At 43.2% G+C, this 19,101-nt stretch overlaps 1 protein-coding gene across 1 annotated transcript in view; it reads right to left on the reverse strand.

The window, feature by feature from the left end:
- The window catches only part of LOC123314117, a 169,261-nt gene that overhangs the window by 10,320 nt on the left and 139,840 nt on the right, over positions 1–19,101 (reverse strand). The window contains exons 70-108 of the mRNA XM_044899235.1: positions 18,114–19,058; positions 17,737–18,057; positions 17,349–17,675; positions 16,981–17,286; positions 15,919–16,923; positions 15,551–15,865; positions 14,806–15,495; positions 14,439–14,744; positions 14,070–14,387; positions 13,692–14,015; positions 13,318–13,635; positions 11,832–12,146; positions 11,365–11,691; positions 10,999–11,310; positions 10,574–10,900; positions 10,195–10,494; positions 9,832–10,137; positions 9,439–9,756; positions 9,061–9,381; positions 7,999–9,003; positions 7,613–7,918; positions 6,922–7,560; positions 6,553–6,867; positions 6,131–6,463; positions 5,773–6,075; positions 5,409–5,714; positions 5,019–5,339; positions 4,638–4,961; positions 4,266–4,580; positions 3,522–4,208; positions 3,159–3,464; positions 2,790–3,107; positions 2,400–2,735; positions 2,043–2,348; positions 1,656–1,988; positions 1,300–1,602; positions 933–1,241; positions 540–875; positions 42–365 (exon numbers count right to left, since the gene is read on the reverse strand). Of these exons, the coding sequence (XP_044755170.1) occupies positions 42–365; positions 540–875; positions 933–1,241; positions 1,300–1,602; positions 1,656–1,988; positions 2,043–2,348; positions 2,400–2,735; positions 2,790–3,107; positions 3,159–3,464; positions 3,522–4,208; positions 4,266–4,580; positions 4,638–4,961; positions 5,019–5,339; positions 5,409–5,714; positions 5,773–6,075; positions 6,131–6,463; positions 6,553–6,867; positions 6,922–7,560; positions 7,613–7,918; positions 7,999–9,003; positions 9,061–9,381; positions 9,439–9,756; positions 9,832–10,137; positions 10,195–10,494; positions 10,574–10,900; positions 10,999–11,310; positions 11,365–11,691; positions 11,832–12,146; positions 13,318–13,635; positions 13,692–14,015; positions 14,070–14,387; positions 14,439–14,744; positions 14,806–15,495; positions 15,551–15,865; positions 15,919–16,923; positions 16,981–17,286; positions 17,349–17,675; positions 17,737–18,057; positions 18,114–19,058 (15,426 nt within the window). The remainder of the gene's footprint in view (positions 1–41; positions 366–539; positions 876–932; positions 1,242–1,299; positions 1,603–1,655; positions 1,989–2,042; positions 2,349–2,399; positions 2,736–2,789; positions 3,108–3,158; positions 3,465–3,521; positions 4,209–4,265; positions 4,581–4,637; positions 4,962–5,018; positions 5,340–5,408; positions 5,715–5,772; positions 6,076–6,130; positions 6,464–6,552; positions 6,868–6,921; positions 7,561–7,612; positions 7,919–7,998; positions 9,004–9,060; positions 9,382–9,438; positions 9,757–9,831; positions 10,138–10,194; positions 10,495–10,573; positions 10,901–10,998; positions 11,311–11,364; positions 11,692–11,831; positions 12,147–13,317; positions 13,636–13,691; positions 14,016–14,069; positions 14,388–14,438; positions 14,745–14,805; positions 15,496–15,550; positions 15,866–15,918; positions 16,924–16,980; positions 17,287–17,348; positions 17,676–17,736; positions 18,058–18,113; positions 19,059–19,101) is intronic.

Raw genomic sequence — 19,101 nt, forward strand, 5'->3', positions numbered from 1 at the left:
AACAAAAAAAAATGATTTTTGACTAAAGTCATTATGCTCACCTATAACTTCTGTGCAAATTCTGAAGGCATCGCCTGTGAAACCATCCGGACAACTGCATATTGGTACGTGGTTCAAGACCGAGCACATAGCATTGATACCGCAAGTTCCAGGACATGGATCTTGGCATTTGTTCCTTATGCAAGCTCTGTTCATTGTACAGTCCGAATTCGACAGACACTCTGGTCTACAGGACTCGTAAGGGTTTCCTCTGTACTCTGGTATACACTCGCAGACGGCATAGTTGTTAATCACTCTGCACACAGCGTTCGGCCCACATGGAGATGGTTGACAAGGATTGATTTCCTTAGGCGGTGGTGTTGGTTCTGTGATAAAGTAGATTATAAGAATGTTTCCCGGACACATGTAAGGCATGCAGTTAGTATTGGTGACTCAAAAGATGAGGTTCACAATGAACATTCCACTTGAAGCATATAATATCTGATACTTGAAGTGAAATCTCCTTGAGAACCTGCAATATTCGGATAAGAATTGCTTACTTGGTTTTGGATAACAAGATCTGAATGGATCACCGACGAAACCGTCCAAACAAGCACAGTTCGGCACGTGGTTGACCACAACACATCTCGTATTCAATCCGCAAGACCCAGGACATGGATCTCTGCATTTCATATTGATGCAAGCGAGCTCCCTCGAGCACTCATCGTTCTGCAAGCATTCAGGCCTGCAGAATGGTGGGTTTCCGAAATATCCAGCAACACATGAGCATTGATATCTTCCCCCTGTTGTAGGTTCGCAAATGGAGTTCGAACCGCAAGGGTTTGGAACGCAAGGGTCTTCCGTTGGTATAACCACGGGATTGGGTCTTGTTTCAACTGGAAAATAGTTGGGGGTGAGGAGTTTTCCCGAGCTACAAAGCGAATGTGACATACCGATTACAACCTGACATCTTATGAATGGATCTCCGCTATAGTTTGGTGGGCAACTACAGATTGGGTTGTGGTTGATAACCTGACAGAGCGCATTTATTCCGCAAGTTCCAGGACATGGGTCGACGCATCTCTGGTTCACGCAAGCCATGTTTTGCAGACAATCTGTACTGGTGGTACATTCGGGCCTGCAAGATGGCGGACTTCCGAAGTAACCTATCAGACAAGAACAGATTGCCTGTCCTCCTATATCCCTACACTGACTGTTCGGTCCGCATGGCGAAGGATAGCATGGGTTCGATGGTGGAGGATCTGGTTTGAAATATACACGTGAATAATTGGGACTGGGAAAATTATAACCTGAACTTACTCTCAATCTTCGAACAGGCGATAAATGGATTTCCGTTATAGCCTTGGATACAAGTGCACATGGCTATATGGTTGTAAACGCTACATTCGGCATTCTGACCACAAGTACCTGGACAAGGATCTACGCACTTATTCCTCAAGCAAGCTCTATTCCTTGCGCAGTCGCTGTTTAACACACACTCAGGTCTACAACCTCGGTAAGGATCGCCTTGATATTCAGGCACGCATGTGCATTGACCATTATTACACACAGCGTTTTGACCACAAGGTGATGGATTGCAAGGGTCTGACGGAGGTGGAGTAGCTAAAAATACATAAATGATACTTGGTCCTTCCAACTACCCGTTAATAACTTACGCAAAGGTTTGGGCGTTGGTAAGCAAGAGACGAAAGCGTTTCCTTGATACCCTTCTGGACACCTACAGTTCGGATTATGATTGATAACTTCACATATAGCTCCGAACCCGCAGGAACCAGGACATGGGTCTCTACATTTTTCATTAATACAAGCCAAACTGCTTATACACTCCGAGTTTATAACGCATTCAGGTCTGCAGTTTGGTGCCGAACCGACCATGTTGGGTAGACAAGAACATACGGCAACCCCATTTATGTCCCTGCATTGAGAATTAGGACCGCAAGGGGATGGTACGCAAGGGTTATCCGCAGGTTTTGGTTCGGGTGGTGATGCTGAAATATATGACGTTGAGAACAAGTTCGAAAAGTTTTTTATCGTTGTCTTACGAGGCAAGGGGTAACATCTGACGAAAGGATCTCCGGTCATATCTATTTTACAGCTACAGATAGGGCTGTGATTCCTGACCTCGCATCGGGCGTTTATACCGCAAGTTCCAGGGCAAGGATCTTGGCATTTTTGATTTATACAAGCCTTGTCCAAGGGGCATTCACTACTGACCACACATTCTGGTCTGCAGCTTGGTGGTGAACCTACATAAGTTGGAAGACAAGAACAGACAGCCTGACCGTTGGTTTGTCGGCACTGACTGTTGGGTCCGCAAGGATTTGGTTGACAGGGATTCACAGGTATCGCTAAAAAATGACTTTCAGTATATTTGTTACAAAAAATATGAGTATCATTACGTTCTTCTTCTATAGCGAAGTTGCAAATTCTGAACGGATCCCCAGTATATGGTGGAGGACAGGAGCATGTAGGTAGATGATTGATAACTTGACAAATAGCGTTGTTACCACACGTTCCTGGACAAGGATCTTGACATTTGTAGTTGAAACAAGCCTTGTTGGACGGGCAATCTGAATTTATAGTACATTCCGGTCTACAGCCATCGTAGGGGTTTCCGAAGTAGCCAGGAATACAAGTACATGCTGCCGCATTACCTTGTTCCCTACAAACAGCGTTAGCTCCACATGGAGATGGTACACAAGGGTTAACCGGATCTGCAGGTTTAGGTTGTGGCGCTAAAAATTGAGGTTTAAATAGAAACGCATCGATCTTTAGAAGAAATAACTTACGTTGTGGTAGTACGCATCGTTCGAATGGATTTCCAGAAAATCCACTCAGACATACGCAGTTAGGCGTGTGACTAACTACCCTACAATCTGCGTTTACTCCACAAACACCTGGACATGGGTCTTTACATTTCTGTCCAATGCAAGCTAGATTATACGGGCATTCCCCATTACTAACACACTCCGGTTTACAGTTTGGAGGTACCCCCACAAACTCTGGCAGACAGGAGCAAGATGGAGAACCATTAATATCCCTACATTGTGAATTGGGACCGCATGGTGATGGTTGGCATGGATTTTTGGGTTCAACAACGGGCTCATCTGAATTATAATGTTTTAGAATGGATTCGAGGTTCATTAAGGCAAACTTACATATTATCTGACACAGCGTGAATGGATTTCCAGAATACCTCGGTGGACAACTACAAATTGGATTATGATTGTTCACTTGACACAATGCGTTCAAACCGCAAGTGCCAGGACATGGGTCTATGCATTTCTGATTCACGCAAGCTTCGGTTAACTGACAATCTGAAGATGTTGTACATTCCGGTCTACAATTTGGAGGCGTTCCCATGTAACCCGGTACACAGGAGCATACAGCTTGTTCTCCAATATTCCTACATTGACTGTTAGGTCCGCAAGGTGATGGATTGCAAGGATTCTTGGGTTCAGACACTAGAATGAAATGATCGGGGTGAGATACCATCGGTGAGTCGAGAAATTTAAGATTACCTGGTATTTGGTTACATTGTACGAAAGCATTTCCTACAAATCCTTGTATGCAGCTGCAAGTGGCTATATGGTTTATCACGGTACATTCCGCGTTTTGGCCGCAAGTTCCAGGACAAGGATCTACACATTTATTCCTTGAACATGCCTTGTTTCGAGGACAGTCATTGTTTAGGACACATTCAGGTCTACATCCTCTATATGGGTCACCCTGATATTCGGGGAGGCATGTACATTGGCCATTGTTGCATTGAGCATTTGGACCGCAAGGTGATGGATTGCAAGGATCATCTTTGACTGGCGCTAAAATATATGTTTGCTCGGTAAAGGATTTCGATGACAAAATGGGATTATACGTACTTGGAGTAGGTCTTATTGAACAAAAACTGAACGGATCACCGCTATAGCCTTCAAGACATGAACAGATAGGTGTGTGATTGACAACGTTACAACGAGCATTTGATCCACAAGAACCAGGACAAGGATCCCTACATTTTTCTCTCATACAAGCCAAGTTACTTGGACATTCAGCATTTATCGTACATTCAGGTCTGCAGTTTGGTGGACTACCAATGTAATTTTGCAAACAGGCACATGATGGAGAACCGTTTATGTCTTGACATATGGAATAAGGTCCGCAAGGTGATGGTTCGCAAGGGTTCAAGACCGGTTGTGGCTCTGGTCGAGGTGCTGAAATTCGAGGAATATATAGAAACTTTCAACCATTTAACGCGCCCAAAAACTCACGAGGTAATGGGTAACATCTACTGAATGGATCACCAGTATGTCCCTCCTGACAACTACAAATCGGACTATGATTCACAATTTCGCAAACAGCGTTCAGGCCGCAACTGCCAGGACAAGGATCAGCACATTTTTGGTTGATACAAGCCCGGTTTAGAGGACATTCTGAACTACTTGTACATTCTGGCCTACAACTTGGCGGACTTCCACTGTACTCCGGTAAACATGAACAAACCGCTTGACCATTCACTTCGCGACATTGGCTGTTAGGTCCGCAAGGACTTGGTTGACAAGGATTCCTTGGTGGTTCAACTACAGCTAAAATTGAATGAAATGAGGACAAGGCTTTTAAGGAATAAGTTTCAATGATCTTACGTTCGACTATCAAAGTACAATATCTGAATGGATCTCCAGTGAACCGGGATAGGCAAGAACATGAAGGTAGATGGTTTATAACTTGACATTCAGCATTTTGTCCGCAAGTTCCAGGACAAGGATCCGCACATTTGTTCCTAATACAAGCCTTATTTGATGAACAATCCGAATTCAGAACACATTCTGGTCTACAGCCTTCATAAGGATTTCCTATGTAATCTTGAATACAAGTACAAGACCCTGCATTGTTCTGTTCCCTACAAATTGCATTTGCCCCGCATGGATTGGGGTAACAAGGATTGACCGAGTCCATTGGTTTGGGAGCTAAAAAGAGTATACATACATGAGCGATAGTTCAAAACTGGAATCATTATTATGTACCTTTAGGTTCTTCGCATCTTATGAAAGGATTACCAACGTAATTTTGGACGCAGTAACAATTTGGCGTATGGCTAACCACACGACACTCTGCATTGACACCGCAGCTACCTGGACAAGGGTCTTTACATTTCTGGTTTATGCAGGCCAAGTTATATGAACATTCGGAATTACTGACGCATTCCGGTCTGCAGTTAGGAGAAGTTCCGATGAATTCTGGAAGGCAAGAACAAGATGGCGATCCATTTATATCCCTACATTGTGAATTAGGACCACAAGGAGATGGTACGCATGGGTTGGTAGGTTCAACAACTGGTTCTTCCCCTAAAATAAAATTTTTCATTGAGATCAATGAAACTAGGAATGGGCAAGGAGTTATGAAATTTTCCATACTTATTGGGAGACATCTAGTGAATGGATCTCCAGAATGGTTTGGAGGACAACTGCAAATAGGATTATGGTTGACGACTTGACAGAGAGCATTAAATCCACACGTTCCAGGACATGGATCTATACATTTTTGGTTCACGCAAGCTTCGTTCAATGGACATTCTGTACTTGTTATACATTCAGGCCTACAATTTGGTGGACTTCCTATATAGCCTACAACACAAGAACAAACGGCTTGTCCGTTGATTTCTCTGCACTGACTGTTTGGACCACAAGGTGATGGACTACATGGGTTGGTCTCTTCTTTCACTAAAAACAATTACAAGGTTGAAGAACCGACGGTTGGGTTGTTTTGAGTAAATATTACCTGGTTCACTAATACATTGAACGAAAGCGTTTCCAATGAATCCTTGTAAGCAGTTACAAGTTGGGATATGGTTTATTACGACACACTCTGCGTTTTGGCCACAAACACCAACGCAAGGATCCACACATTTATTCCTCAAACATGCTTTGTTTCTGGGGCAATCGTTGTTCAGTACACATTCAGGTCTACATCCAATGAGTGGATTTCCCTGATATTCTGCCAAGCATGTACAAACACCATCGTTACAAATTGTATTTTGGCCACACGGTGAGGGATTACACTTGTCGACGATTTGAGGTTCAGCTGTAAAATTGCGGTTTGAAAACAGATTCTAGTGAGTTAGTCATTTGTATCTTACTTATGATCGGTTTTGGAGTACAATAAGTGAAAGAATCTCCAGTGTAGCCTTCAGGGCAAGAACATGAAGGGGTGTGATTGATAACGTTGCAAATGGCGTTTGCACCACATGATCCAGGACATGGGTCCCTACATTTCTCTCTGATGCAAGCTAAATTACTTGGGCACTCGGAATTTATACTACATTCCGGTCTACAATTGGGAGGATTACCAATATACCCTTCCACGCAGGAACAAGCTGGATAGTTGCCTAATTCCCTACATTGAGAATAAGGACCACAAGGTGATGGTACACATGGATTGATGGTTGGTTGTGGTACAGGTTGTGGTGGAGCTGAAAATGAATTCCAACGATTGTGAGATTGGATCAAAAAAGAGCTAAGACATTCGATAATTAATTAATGGCAATATGAGGTATCTTACGTGGTAAAGGATAACATCTAGTGAATGGATCTCCAGTGTGTCCATTCACACAACTACAAATGGGACTGTGATTGATAACCTGACAGTTTGTGTTCAGACCACAAGTGCCTGGACAAGGATCGGTACATTTTTGATTTATGCAAGCTTTATCAGATGCACATTCCGAACTGACAACACATTCTGGTCTGCAGTTGGGTGGACTACCGCTATATTCTGGCAAACAAGAACAAACTGCCTGTCCATTTACCTCACGACATTGACTGTTTGGACCGCAAGGACTTGGTTGGCAAGGATTTGTTGGTTCCTCTTGAACGGCTGAAAGAACATGAGGGTAAAAACTGGAAGTATCAAGAGAATCGTTTGTCTTACGTTGTTGCAACTGACAAAATCTGAACGGATCTCCCGAATAGGAAGGACGACATGTACATGTTGGTAAGTGGTTGATAACTTGACAATCTGCATTTGCTCCGCAAGTTCCAGGACAAGGGTCTTTACATTTCCCTGATATACAAGCTTTGTTAGATGGACAATCGGAATTGAGTACACACTCAGGTCTGCATCCTTCGTAAGGATTTCCTATGAAGTCTGGTAAACAAGTGCAAGATCCTGCTCCGTTATTTTCCCTGCAAATTGCGTTAGTACCGCAAGGTGATGGAATGCAAGGTGTAGGTTTTTCCACTACTGGTTCTTCTTGTTTCGGTTGGCAATTTATAAACGGATTTCCAACATATCCGGTAATACAAACACAGTTGGGGGTGTGACTGAGGACTTTGCATTCCGCGTTCTGTCCGCAGGATCCAGGACAAGGATCCTTACATTTTTGCGAAATACAAGCCAGGTGGTTTGGACATTCGCTGTTACTCACGCATTCTGGCTTACAATTTGGCGGTGTGCCTATGAATTCTGGCAAACAAGAGCAAGAAGGCGCATCTCCCACTTCTCTACACTGAGAGTTCGGACCGCATGGTGAAGGCTGGCAAGGATTGACAGGTGGCTTTGGTTCATCCCCTAAAAAAATAGATTTAGATGGAATTCGCGTGTGGAATTACGAAATTCTTACTTATGGGAACGCAACGTGTGAATGGATCACCACTAAATCCAGGTGAGCAAGAGCAAATTGGATTGTGATTGACAACTTGGCAGTTAGCACTTAGACCGCATGTTCCTGGACATGGATCGATGCATTTTTGATTAACACAAGCCTGGTTCAATGGGCATTCTGAACTTGTCACACATTCTGGCCTACAAGTTGGTGGACTTCCTATGAATCCTGGCACGCAAGAACAAACAGCTTGACCGTTAAATTCTCTGCACTGACTGTTTGCGCCACATGGAGAAGGTTGACATGGGTGGGTCACTGTAGGTTCTAAAAAGTTATGAGTTGGTGTGAATTTAACCGTTTATTCCGTCGAATATTCTAAGATAATCATTGGAAAATATTTTTACCTGGTACTGGGGAACATAGAATAAATGCATTCCCTTGGAAGCCATTGTTGCAAGTGCAAGTTGGTATGTGGTTGACAACCAAACATTGAGCGTTTTGACCACATGTTCCTGGACAAGGATCCGTACATTTATTCCTTATACAAGCCTTATCCCTGGGACAATCGCTGTTGAGTACACATTCCGGTCTACAACCTCTGTAGGGATCTCCTTCGTATTCCGGTATACAACTACATACACCATGATCACATAATGCGTTTGGACCACATGGCGAAGGATTGCAAGGATCTTGAATCACCGGTTTAGGTTCTTCCTTCTTAACTTGACAAGCAACGAATGGATCACCTACGTATCCTTCGAAGCAAGTACAGATTGGTGTATGATTTATGACATTACATTGGGCGTTCAATCCACATGAGCCAGGACATGGATCCATACATTTGTTACGAATGCAAGCTTGATTACTGGAGCATTCAGAGTTGATGGAACATTCTGGTCGACAATTTGGTGGGCTACCAGTGAAGCTTGGTAGACAAGAACAAGATGGATTGCCCCCTATATCCCTACATTGGCTGTTCGGTCCGCATGGTGATGGCTGACATGGATTCAAAATGGGTTCTGGCACAGGTTGTGGCGCTGAAGAACATTGAGAATTAATACCTTCTATAGATTCATTTGAAGAAAAGCGCTTACTTGGCGAAGGATAACATCTGGTGAACGGATCTCCCGTATTTCCGGGCAAACATGAACAAATGGGACTGTGGTTAATCACTTGACAGTTAGTGTTGAGACCACAGGTACCCAGGCATGGATCTGAGCATTTTTGATTAATACAAGACTGATGTAATGGACATTCCGAACTAGTTGTACACTCTGGCCTACAACCTGGTGGGCTTCCCACATAATTTGGAAGACAAGAACAAACGGCTTGATCGTTCACTTCTCTGCATTGACTATTCGGACCACAAGGACTTGGTTGACAAGGATTGATCGGTTCTTCCAATATCGCTAAAATTTTAGGTAGTGAAGTTATCTGTACGAGAGACTGTTCGAAAAAGGACTTACGTTGAGGTATTAAATTACAGTAACGGAATGGATCTCCTGTATACCCAGCGAAACAGGTACATGACGGTAAATGGTTGATGACTTGACATTGTGCATTCTGTCCGCATGTTCCAGGACAAGGATCACCGCATTTGCTATTGATACAAGCCTTATTCGAAGGACAATCAGAGTTCAATATACATTCAGGTCTACAGCCTTCATAAGGATTACCAATATACCCTTGGACGCAGGTACAAGATCCTGCGTTGTTCTGCTCCTTACATAAGGCATTATTTCCACAAGGATTTGGTAAGCAAGGTGTTACAGGTACCGCAGGTTGAGCTGTAAAACCAATGTTGTTTATTGAATAGATCAAGACAAAATCCGATTGGTATTTACTTTGTGGACTGCATATTGTGAATGGATCTCCAATAAAACCTTGTTGGCAAACACAGTTAGGAGTGTGACTGACAACTCTACATTCAGCATTTTGTCCACAAACACCTGGACAAGGATCTTTACATTTTTGATTGATACAAGCCAAATGACTAGAGCACTCGCTGCTACTAACGCATTCAGGCTTGCAATTTGGCGGAGTTCCGATGAAATTTGGTAAACAAGAACAGGATGGAGATCCATTGATCTCTCTGCACTGTGAGTTTGGTCCACATGGCGAGGGTTGACATGGATTTGTTGGTACTTCAATGGGCTCTTCCACTAGAAAGGAGTTAATGTATTGATCGTGATGTTTACTTCCAAAATGAGAGGATTCTTATGAAACCGAGAACTTACTTATTGGTAAACATCTTGTGAATGGATCTCCAGTATTACGCGGTGGACAACTACAAATCGGATTATGGTTCGTTACTTGACAAATGGCATTGAGACCACAAGTACCAGGACAAGGATCAATGCATTTCTGATTGAGGCAAGCTTGATTCAAAGGACACTCAGAACTTGTTACACATTCTGGTCTGCAAGTTGGTGGACTACCGATAAAACCTGGTACGCAAGAACATACAGCCTGTCCGTTTATCTCCCTACATTGGCTGTTAGGACCACAAGGTGAAGGAGAACAAGGGTTTTGCGGTGTTTCAACTGGAGAAAGAAAATTAATTAGTCTGTTAATGATTGTTTGGTTGGGATTTAAACTACCTGGCTCAGGCGAACACGAGACAAATGCGTTTCCAATAAATCCTTGTCTACATGAACACGTTGGAATATGATTTATTACAGTGCAATCAGCGTTTTGGCCACACGTTCCCGGACATGGATCTTTACATTTGTTTCTGATACAAGCCTTATCTCTAGGGCAATCGTTGTTTAGTACACATTCAGGTCGACAACCTTGGTATGGGTCACCCTGATATTCTGGATAGCAACTACACAAACCGTTATTACATTCAGCATTTGCTCCACATGGTGAGGGTGAACAGGGGTCAGTTGTAGGAATTGCTAAAATGAAATTATCGGTTATTTATTCGATATTCTCTGACAAAGAGGAATACGAAGCAAATAACGCTTCGAAACTCACTAGGCTTTGGTGCTAAGTTGCAATAACTGAAAGGATCTCCTGTGAAACCTTCAGGACAAGAGCAGATTGGGGTGTGATTAACTACGCTACAACTAGCTCCATTTCCACAAGAACCAGGACAAGGATCTCTGCATTTTTCCCTGATGCACGCCATGTTACTGGGGCATTCAGAATTTATTACACACTCTGGTCTACAATTTGGTGGCGAACCTATATAATTTGGCAAACATGAACAAGATGGCGATCCATTTATCTCCCGACATTGGGCGTTTGGCCCACAAGGAGATGGCACGCAAGGGTTTATAATTGGTGTTGGAACTGGAGGCGCTAAAAAAAGTTTTTTGGTCAGATATAAGTTTGGAGTTGATTGATTGATCAGGACATTATTGGCTAGTGTTGGGATATATGAAATTTCAAATGCTTACGAGGTAGTGGAAGACATCTGCTGAATGGATCACCGGTGTGACCTTGGACACAACTGCATATAGGACTGTGATTAATAACTTGACAATTGGCGTTCAAACCACAGCTGCCAGGACAAGGATCGGAGCATTTGTTATTGATACAAGCCTGATGCTGTGGACACTCTGAGCTTACAACACACTCCGGCCTACAATTGGGTGGGCTTCCAACGAATTCTATCAAACAAGAGCAAACCGCTTGTCCGTTTACTTCTTTACATTGGCTATTTGGACCGCATGGATTTGGATCGCAAGGATTCCTCTCATCTTCAACCGCTAAAAATAGTTTTGGTTAACCAAGTCATTCATCTACTCGATTATGAATCTTACGTTGTGTAACTGGTGTTAAACTGCAGTATCTGAATGGATCTCCTGTGTAACCTTCGAAACAATTACATGATGGTAGGTGATTTATTACTTGGCATTGAGCGAATTGTCCGCATGTCCCTGGACAAGGATCTATACACTTGTTCCTAACACACGCCTTGTTGGAGGCACAATCAGAATTAAGTACGCACTCAGGTCTACAACCTTCGTAAGGATTGCCAATGTATTCGGGAAGGCAAGTGCAAGATCCAGCGTTATTTTGTTCCTTGCAAATGGCGTTGGCGCCGCATGGTGATGGGACACAGGGTGTTACCTTAACAGGTTGTTGTGCTGAAAGATTACATTCGGAGGGTAAATTTTATGAATCGATTCAAACCTTAATTCTAAACCATTTGCGATTAGTATTGGGGGGCAGTTAGGGTTTGCTTGAAATTGAGCAGCTAATAAATTGGTATAGTTCTGATTCTTACGTGGTGGTATGTTGCACTGTACAAACGGGTTACCGATGTATTGCGGCAAACATACACAGTTTGGCGTATGGCTTACAACTCTACATTCCGCATTTTGTCCGCAAATTCCAGGACAAGGGTCTTTGCATTTCTGGTTGATGCATGCCAAATGGCTAGAACACTCGCTGTTACTGACGCATTCCGGTCTACAATTGGGCGGTACGCCGATGTATTCGGCGAGACAAGAACAAGATGGCGAACCGTTGATTTCTTTACATTGCGAATTTGGACCACACGGCGATGGTTGACATGGATTTGTCTGTTCAGTTACTGGTTCTTCATCTGAAAGTTTAACTTTTACATATTGTCCTTATGAGACTTTTGAGTAGCACTTACAAATAGGTACGCATCTAGTGAAAGGATCTCCAGTTAAACCTGGCCTACAGCTACATATCGGATTGTGGTTCACAACTTGACAAATTGCGTTTATACCGCAAGTACCTGGGCAGGGGTCTACACATTTCTGATTAACGCAAGCTTTGTTCAATGAACACTCGGTGGAAGAAACGCATTCTGGTCTACATGTCGGTGGACTTCCTATAAAACCTGGAACGCAAGAACACACGGCTTGTCCGTTTATCTCCCTACACTGACTGTTCGGACCACAAGGCGAGGGACTGCATGGGTTTTGAGGAATGATTTCTGAAAGTTTTGCCGTTAGATATTCATCTGTTACCCCTTACGATGATAAATATACCTTGTATCTTGTTGCACTGAACGAAAGCGTTACCAATAAAGCCCTGTATACAAGTACACATGGGCACGTGATTGAAAACGGAACATTCAGCGTTGATTCCGCATGTTCCAGGACAAGGATCAACGCATTTTCTGGACACGCAGGCTTTGTTTGATGGACAATCATTGTTCAAAACACATTCAGGTCTGCATTCTCTATATGGATCCCCATGGTATTCAGGTAGGCAAGTACAAGATCCTGCGTTGCATTGAGCATTGAGACCACAGGGTGAAGGACTACAAGGATCATCTTTCGAAGGTTCAGCTAAAACTGAGAATTATGCAAACCTATTCGAGAATCTCCATTACCTTATACATACTTGGTTTAGGTTTTATTTTACAAATGGTAAAAGCGTCTCCGATGTATCCATCTAGACAAGAACATATTGGTGTGTGATTGATGACGTTGCACACAGCATTGACACCACAAGAGCCTGGACAGGGATCTCGACATTTTTCTCTCATGCAAGCTAAATTACTGGGACATTCTGAGTTGACAGTACATTCAGGTCTACAGTTAGGAGGACTGCCGTTATAATTTTGTCGACATGAGCAAGATGGTAAACCATTGATTGCTCTACATTCTGAATTAGGACCGCATGGCGATGGGAAGCATGGATTTGTCACAATATCTTCAACAACGACTGGTACTAAAATCAAAAATTAACAATGAATCTCGAGGAATGAGATGAGAAGAGAGGAAAACTCTTACTTTGTGGCATAAGGTAACAAGTTGTGAATGGATTTCCAGTGTAAGAATTCTTGCAACTACATATGGGACTATGATTTATCACTTGACAATCAGCGTTTAGACCGCATGTTCCAGGACATGGATCCACACATTTCTGATTGGAACAAGCCTTATTCTGGGCACATTCAGAACTCACAACACATTCAGGTCGACAACTTGGTGGACTACCGATATAATCTGGCAAGCACGAACATATCGCTTGACCATTACTCTCTTTGCATTGACTGTTAGGTCCACAAGGGCTTGGTCTACAGGGATTCTGTGGTATGTCTTCTACAGCTAAAATTTCAGAAAGTTTATTTCGAGTCAATTGAGGGGCGCAAAATATGACTCACGTTGGGGAGGTATTGTTTGACAATATCTAAATGGATCTCCAGTGAAACCTTCGATACAAGTACAAGTTGGAAGATGATTTATAATTTGGCATAAAGCGTTCGTTGCACAAGTTCCTGGGCAAGGATCTTTACATTTGTTATTGATACATGCCAGATTTGATGGACAATCGGAATTCAAAACACATTCAGGTCTACAACCCTCGTATGGATTTCCTATGTAGCCTTCGATGCACATGCAAGAACCAGCTCTGTTTTGCGCTTTGCAAACTGCGTTTGGCCCACAAGGTGATGGTGAACAAGGTGTTATAGTTTCGATTGGGGCAACTGAAAAAAATCGTTTTTACACTCTGAAGATTTGTTTTTTCACTTTAGACTCACTTGGAAGTTCACAGTTAACGAATGGGTTTCCTATGTATCCTTGCAAACAAACACAGTTAGGGGTATGACTAATGACTCGACATTCTGCATTTGTTCCACATGCATTCATACAAGGGTTTTTGCACTTTTGGTTGATACAAGCAAGATTGTGAGAACATTCGCTGTTACTTATACATTCAGGTTTACAGTTAGGAGGTACTCCGATGTACTCAGCCAAACAAGAACAAGATGATGATCCATTGATATCTCTACATTGCGAGTATGGTCCACAAGGAGAAGGCTGACAAGGGTCAGTCGATTCTACAGGCTCTTCCAAAGCTAAAAAGACATAGTCAGAAGTTGTTCCCAGTTGTAAAAAGGAATATTTACGTTTTGGTGTACATCTACTGAAAGGGTTTCCGATATAATCTCCTGGACAACTACATATTGGATTGTGATTCACGACTTTGCATAACGCGTTCAAACCACAAGTTCCTGGACACGGGTCCAGACATTTTTGATTGACGCAGGCTTCGTTAAGAGAGCATTCCATGCTGGTCACACATTCGGGTCTACAAGAAGGAGGACTGCCTATGAAACCAGGCACGCAAGAACAAACAGCTTGTTCATTGATTTCTCGACATTGACTGTTTGGTCCGCAAGGTGATGGTCGACATGGATTTGTGGCAACAACGGCTAAAATAAATCATGAATTATGGGTAGAGTCCTTAAAACTCATCGTTATTTCAATATTTACCTTGTTCGCGGTTGCAAACAACGAAAGCGTTGCCGATGAAACCTTGCAAACAAGTACAAATGGGTATGTGATTGACAACGGAGCACTCCGCGTTCTGTCCACAAATTCCAACACATGGATTTTGACATTTATTCCTAATGCAAGCCTTATCTCTTGGACAATCGTTGTTCAAAACACATTCGGGTCTGCAACCTATGTAAGGGTCACCGAAATACTCTGGTAGACACGAACAAACACCTTCATTGCAATTGGTATTTGCACCACACGGTGATGGGTTACATTTATCGACAATCGCAGGCTCAGCTAAAAAATGTACGAATTGAAAACAGTCCAATTTAATTTTTATTGTAGGCTTACTAGGTACTGGTTTCAAAGAACAATAACTGAAAGGATCTCCTATATATCCTTCTAGACAAGAGCATGAAGGAGTGTGGTTTATAACATTGCAAACAGCATTGCTTCCGCAAGAACCTGGACAAGGATCTCTGCATTTTTCTCTTATACATGCTAGATTACTTGGACACTCAGAATTTATTGAACATTCGGGTCTGCAGTTTGGTGGTGTTCCTGAATAATTCTCTAGGCAGGAACAAGATGGCATACCGTTTATATTTCTACATTGGCTGTTTGCCCCACAAGGAGATGGATAGCAAGGATCTTGAACCACTGGTGGGTTGATGATTGAAGGCACTGAAAATGACCAATGTGAGCAAACAGAAAAATTGAAGGGGACTCAGGGTCTTACGAATGATTTCAACGCATCTGAAGAACGGATCTCCAGTGTATCCAGCGCGACAAGAACAAATAGGAGAATGATTTATCACTTGACAATTAGCATTCAATCCACAGTTGGTCTCACAAGGATTCACACATTTCTGATTCAAACACGCCTTGTCATGCGTACATTCTGAGCTGGTAACACATTCTGGTCTACAGTTTGGTGGTGAACCTACGAAGGATACCAGGCAAGAACAAACAGCTTGTTCGTTGATTTCCCTGCACTGACTGTTAGGACCACAAGGTGATGGTTGGCATGGGTTTTTCGGTTCATCGTAGACAGCTGAAATTACTCGGTTTAATATTTAACGTTTTCGTTTGGTTGTTACCACTCACGTTGTGGAGGTAAGTTGTTGCAGTTGCTGAACGGATTTCCTGTAAAGCCAGGCAAGCAAGTGCACGATGGTAGATGATTGACTACGTGGCATATCGCGTTCAATCCACAAGTTCCAGGGCATGGGTTTATACATTTATTCCTTACGCAAGCTTTAGAAGGTGCACAATCTGAGTTGAGAGTACATTCAGGTCTGCATCCTTCATACGGGTTTCCGATGTAATCCTTCAAACAAGTACAAGAACCTGCTCTATTCTGAACCCTACATTGAGCATTCGCGCCACAAGGACTGGGCTGACAAGGTGAGAGTTCTTCTTGTTGTATGATCGCCGCTTGAATGCTACATGCCGTGAACGGATCACCTGTATGTCCTGGAAGACAAGCACAGTTCGGAGTATGACTTACTACTCGACATTCAGCGTTGGAACCGCAAGTATTCGGACAGGGGTCTTTACACTTCAAGTTCAAACAAGCCAAATGATTTGGACATTCATTGTTGCTGACACATTCTGGTCTACAATTTGGAGGACTACCGGTGTAATCTGGCAAACAGGAACACGAAGGGTTTCCATTCACTTCTCTGCATTGAGCATTTGGTCCGCACGGAGAAGGTTGACAAGGAGTCGCAGGGGAATCTTCAACTGGTTCTAAAAAGGAACACGATCTAATCTCGATTGAATAATTTGATATAGTAGACTTACGGAAAGGCAAGCATCTCGAGAAAGGATCACCACTGTGTTGAGGTGGACAACTACATATCGGATTGTGATTTACCACTTCACAAATGGCGTTCAAACCGCACGATCCAGGACAGGGGTTTATGCATTTTTGATTAACACAAGCTTTTGTCAGTAAACATTCTGAACTCGTGACACATTCCGGTCTACAAGTAGGTGGGCTTCCCATATAATTTGGTAAACAAGAACACACTGCTTGTTGGTTTATTTCCCTACATTGACTGTTCGGACCACACGGCGATGGAGAGCATGGGTTTTGAATTATTGGAGCTGAAATGTTCATATCATTAGGTCTGATCGAGTGTGAGATTCTCTTCAAATATTAACCTGGTATAGGTGAACAGATAACGAAAGCGTTTCCAGAATATCCCTGTAAGCAACTACACATCGGTATATGCTCATGAACCGTACATAGAGCGTTTTGTCCACACGTTCCAGGGCATGGATCTATACATTTATTTCGTGAACATGTCTTGTCCCTTGGACAATCAGAACTAGTTATACATTCCGGTCTGCAGCCTCTGTATGGATCTCCTTGGTATTCAGCAATGCAAGTGCATATACCGTTGTTGCAATCTGCATTTGATCCACATGGATTAGGATTGCAGGGATCTGATTCGACAACCACAGGTGCTACAATAAAACATAGGATGAATGAATTATGCCGATTGGTTCATTAGGGTGGGGGTACATACTTGGTGGTTTCAAGGTACAATATGTGAAGGAATCTCCTGTGTAACCTTCTGGACATGTACATATAGAGTTATGGTTGATAACGCTGCATTGGGCACCTGAACCACAGGAACCTGGACATGGATCTCTACATTTCTGTTGTATACAAGCTAGATTGCTAGCGCATTCCTGATTGATAACGCATTCTGGCCTACACTGTGGAGGGGAACCTAGGTACCCAGACAAACATGAACAAGACGGGCTGTTTCCAATTTCACGACACTGACTATTTGGTCCACATGGAGATGGAACACAAGGATTCGTTATAACCGGTGTATCAGCTTCAGGTGCTAAAAAGTATTTATATGTAATGTTTTTCGAGATTTCGACAGTGGGTTAGGAGAATCTTACGTGGTATAAGTTGACAAACTGTGAAAGGATTTCCTGTATACCCTGCCGAACAAGTACAAATTGGACTGTGGTTGACTACTTGACAACGTGTATTGAGTCCGCATGGACCATCCAAACAAGGGTCGACGCATTTTTGATTGACGCACGCTTGGTTTTGAGGACATTCAAAGCTGACCACGCATTCTGGTCTACAACCTGGAGGGCTTCCAATGAAATTGGGTGAGCATGAGCAGACTGCTTGACCGTTCACGTTCCTACATTGACTATTTGGTCCGCAAGGACTTGGCTGACATGGGTTCGATGGTTTTTCATCTTCGACAGCTGAAATTCGATGAATGACGGATCGTTTTTTTAACTTGTTGGAATGCAAGCCTTACCTACTGGTGGAAGCGGATTACAATATCTGAACGGATCGCCTGTGAAACCAACGATACAAGTGCAAGATGGTGAATGATTCACGACTGAACATAGAGCGTTCTGTCCACAGGTACCAGGACAAGGATCTTGACATTTGTTGTTCATACATGCCTTATTCGAAACGCAGTCAGAATGTACTACACATTCAGGCCTGCATCCTTCGTAGGGGTTCCCGATGTAATCTGGTAGACAAGTACAAGATCCTGCTCTGTTCCTCTCCGTGCATTTAGCGTTTGAGCCGCAAGGCGACGGATTACATGGCCTCGTTTCTTCTACAGGCGTCGGTAATGGTAGCTGGCAACTTAGGAATGGATTTCCAACGAAACCTTGCGCGCAAACGCAGTTAGGCGTGTGACTGACCACCCTACATTCAGCGTTTGTGCCGCAGATGCCAGGGCAAGGGTCTGAGCATTTCTGATTTACGCAGGCCAAGTTGTTAGGACATTCGTTGTTCGAAACGCATTCGGGTTTGCAGTTTGGTGGCACGCCAATAAACGTGGCCAAACAAGAACAAGATGGCGATCCGTTTATTTCGCGACATTCGGCGTTTGGTCCACAAGGCGAAGGCTGACAAGGGTTGGTAGAAACCACGGGCTCGTCCTCAACTATTAAACATCTTACGAACGGGTCTCCAGTCATGTAAGATGGACACGAGCAGATGGGATTGTGGTTTACCACCTGGCAATTGGCGCCAATTCCGCAAGTACCCAGACATGGGTTGATACATTTCTGGTTTGAACATGCTTCATTCAAAGAACATTCAGCACTAGTGACACATTCAGGTCGGCAAGTGGGTGGACTTCCTATAAAACCAGGCACGCAAGAACAAACTGCCTGTTCGTTTATTTCCCTACATTGGCTGTTAGGTCCACAAGGAGATGGACTGCATGGATTTTGTGGTCGCACTGCAACGTAATCAATTAATCTTCATAACCCGAAATTTTCGGT

Source organism: Coccinella septempunctata, chromosome 5 (genome assembly GCF_907165205.1).
Source record: "Coccinella septempunctata chromosome 5, icCocSept1.1, whole genome shotgun sequence".
In the NCBI taxonomy this organism is placed as follows: Eukaryota; Metazoa; Arthropoda; class Insecta; order Coleoptera; family Coccinellidae; genus Coccinella; species Coccinella septempunctata.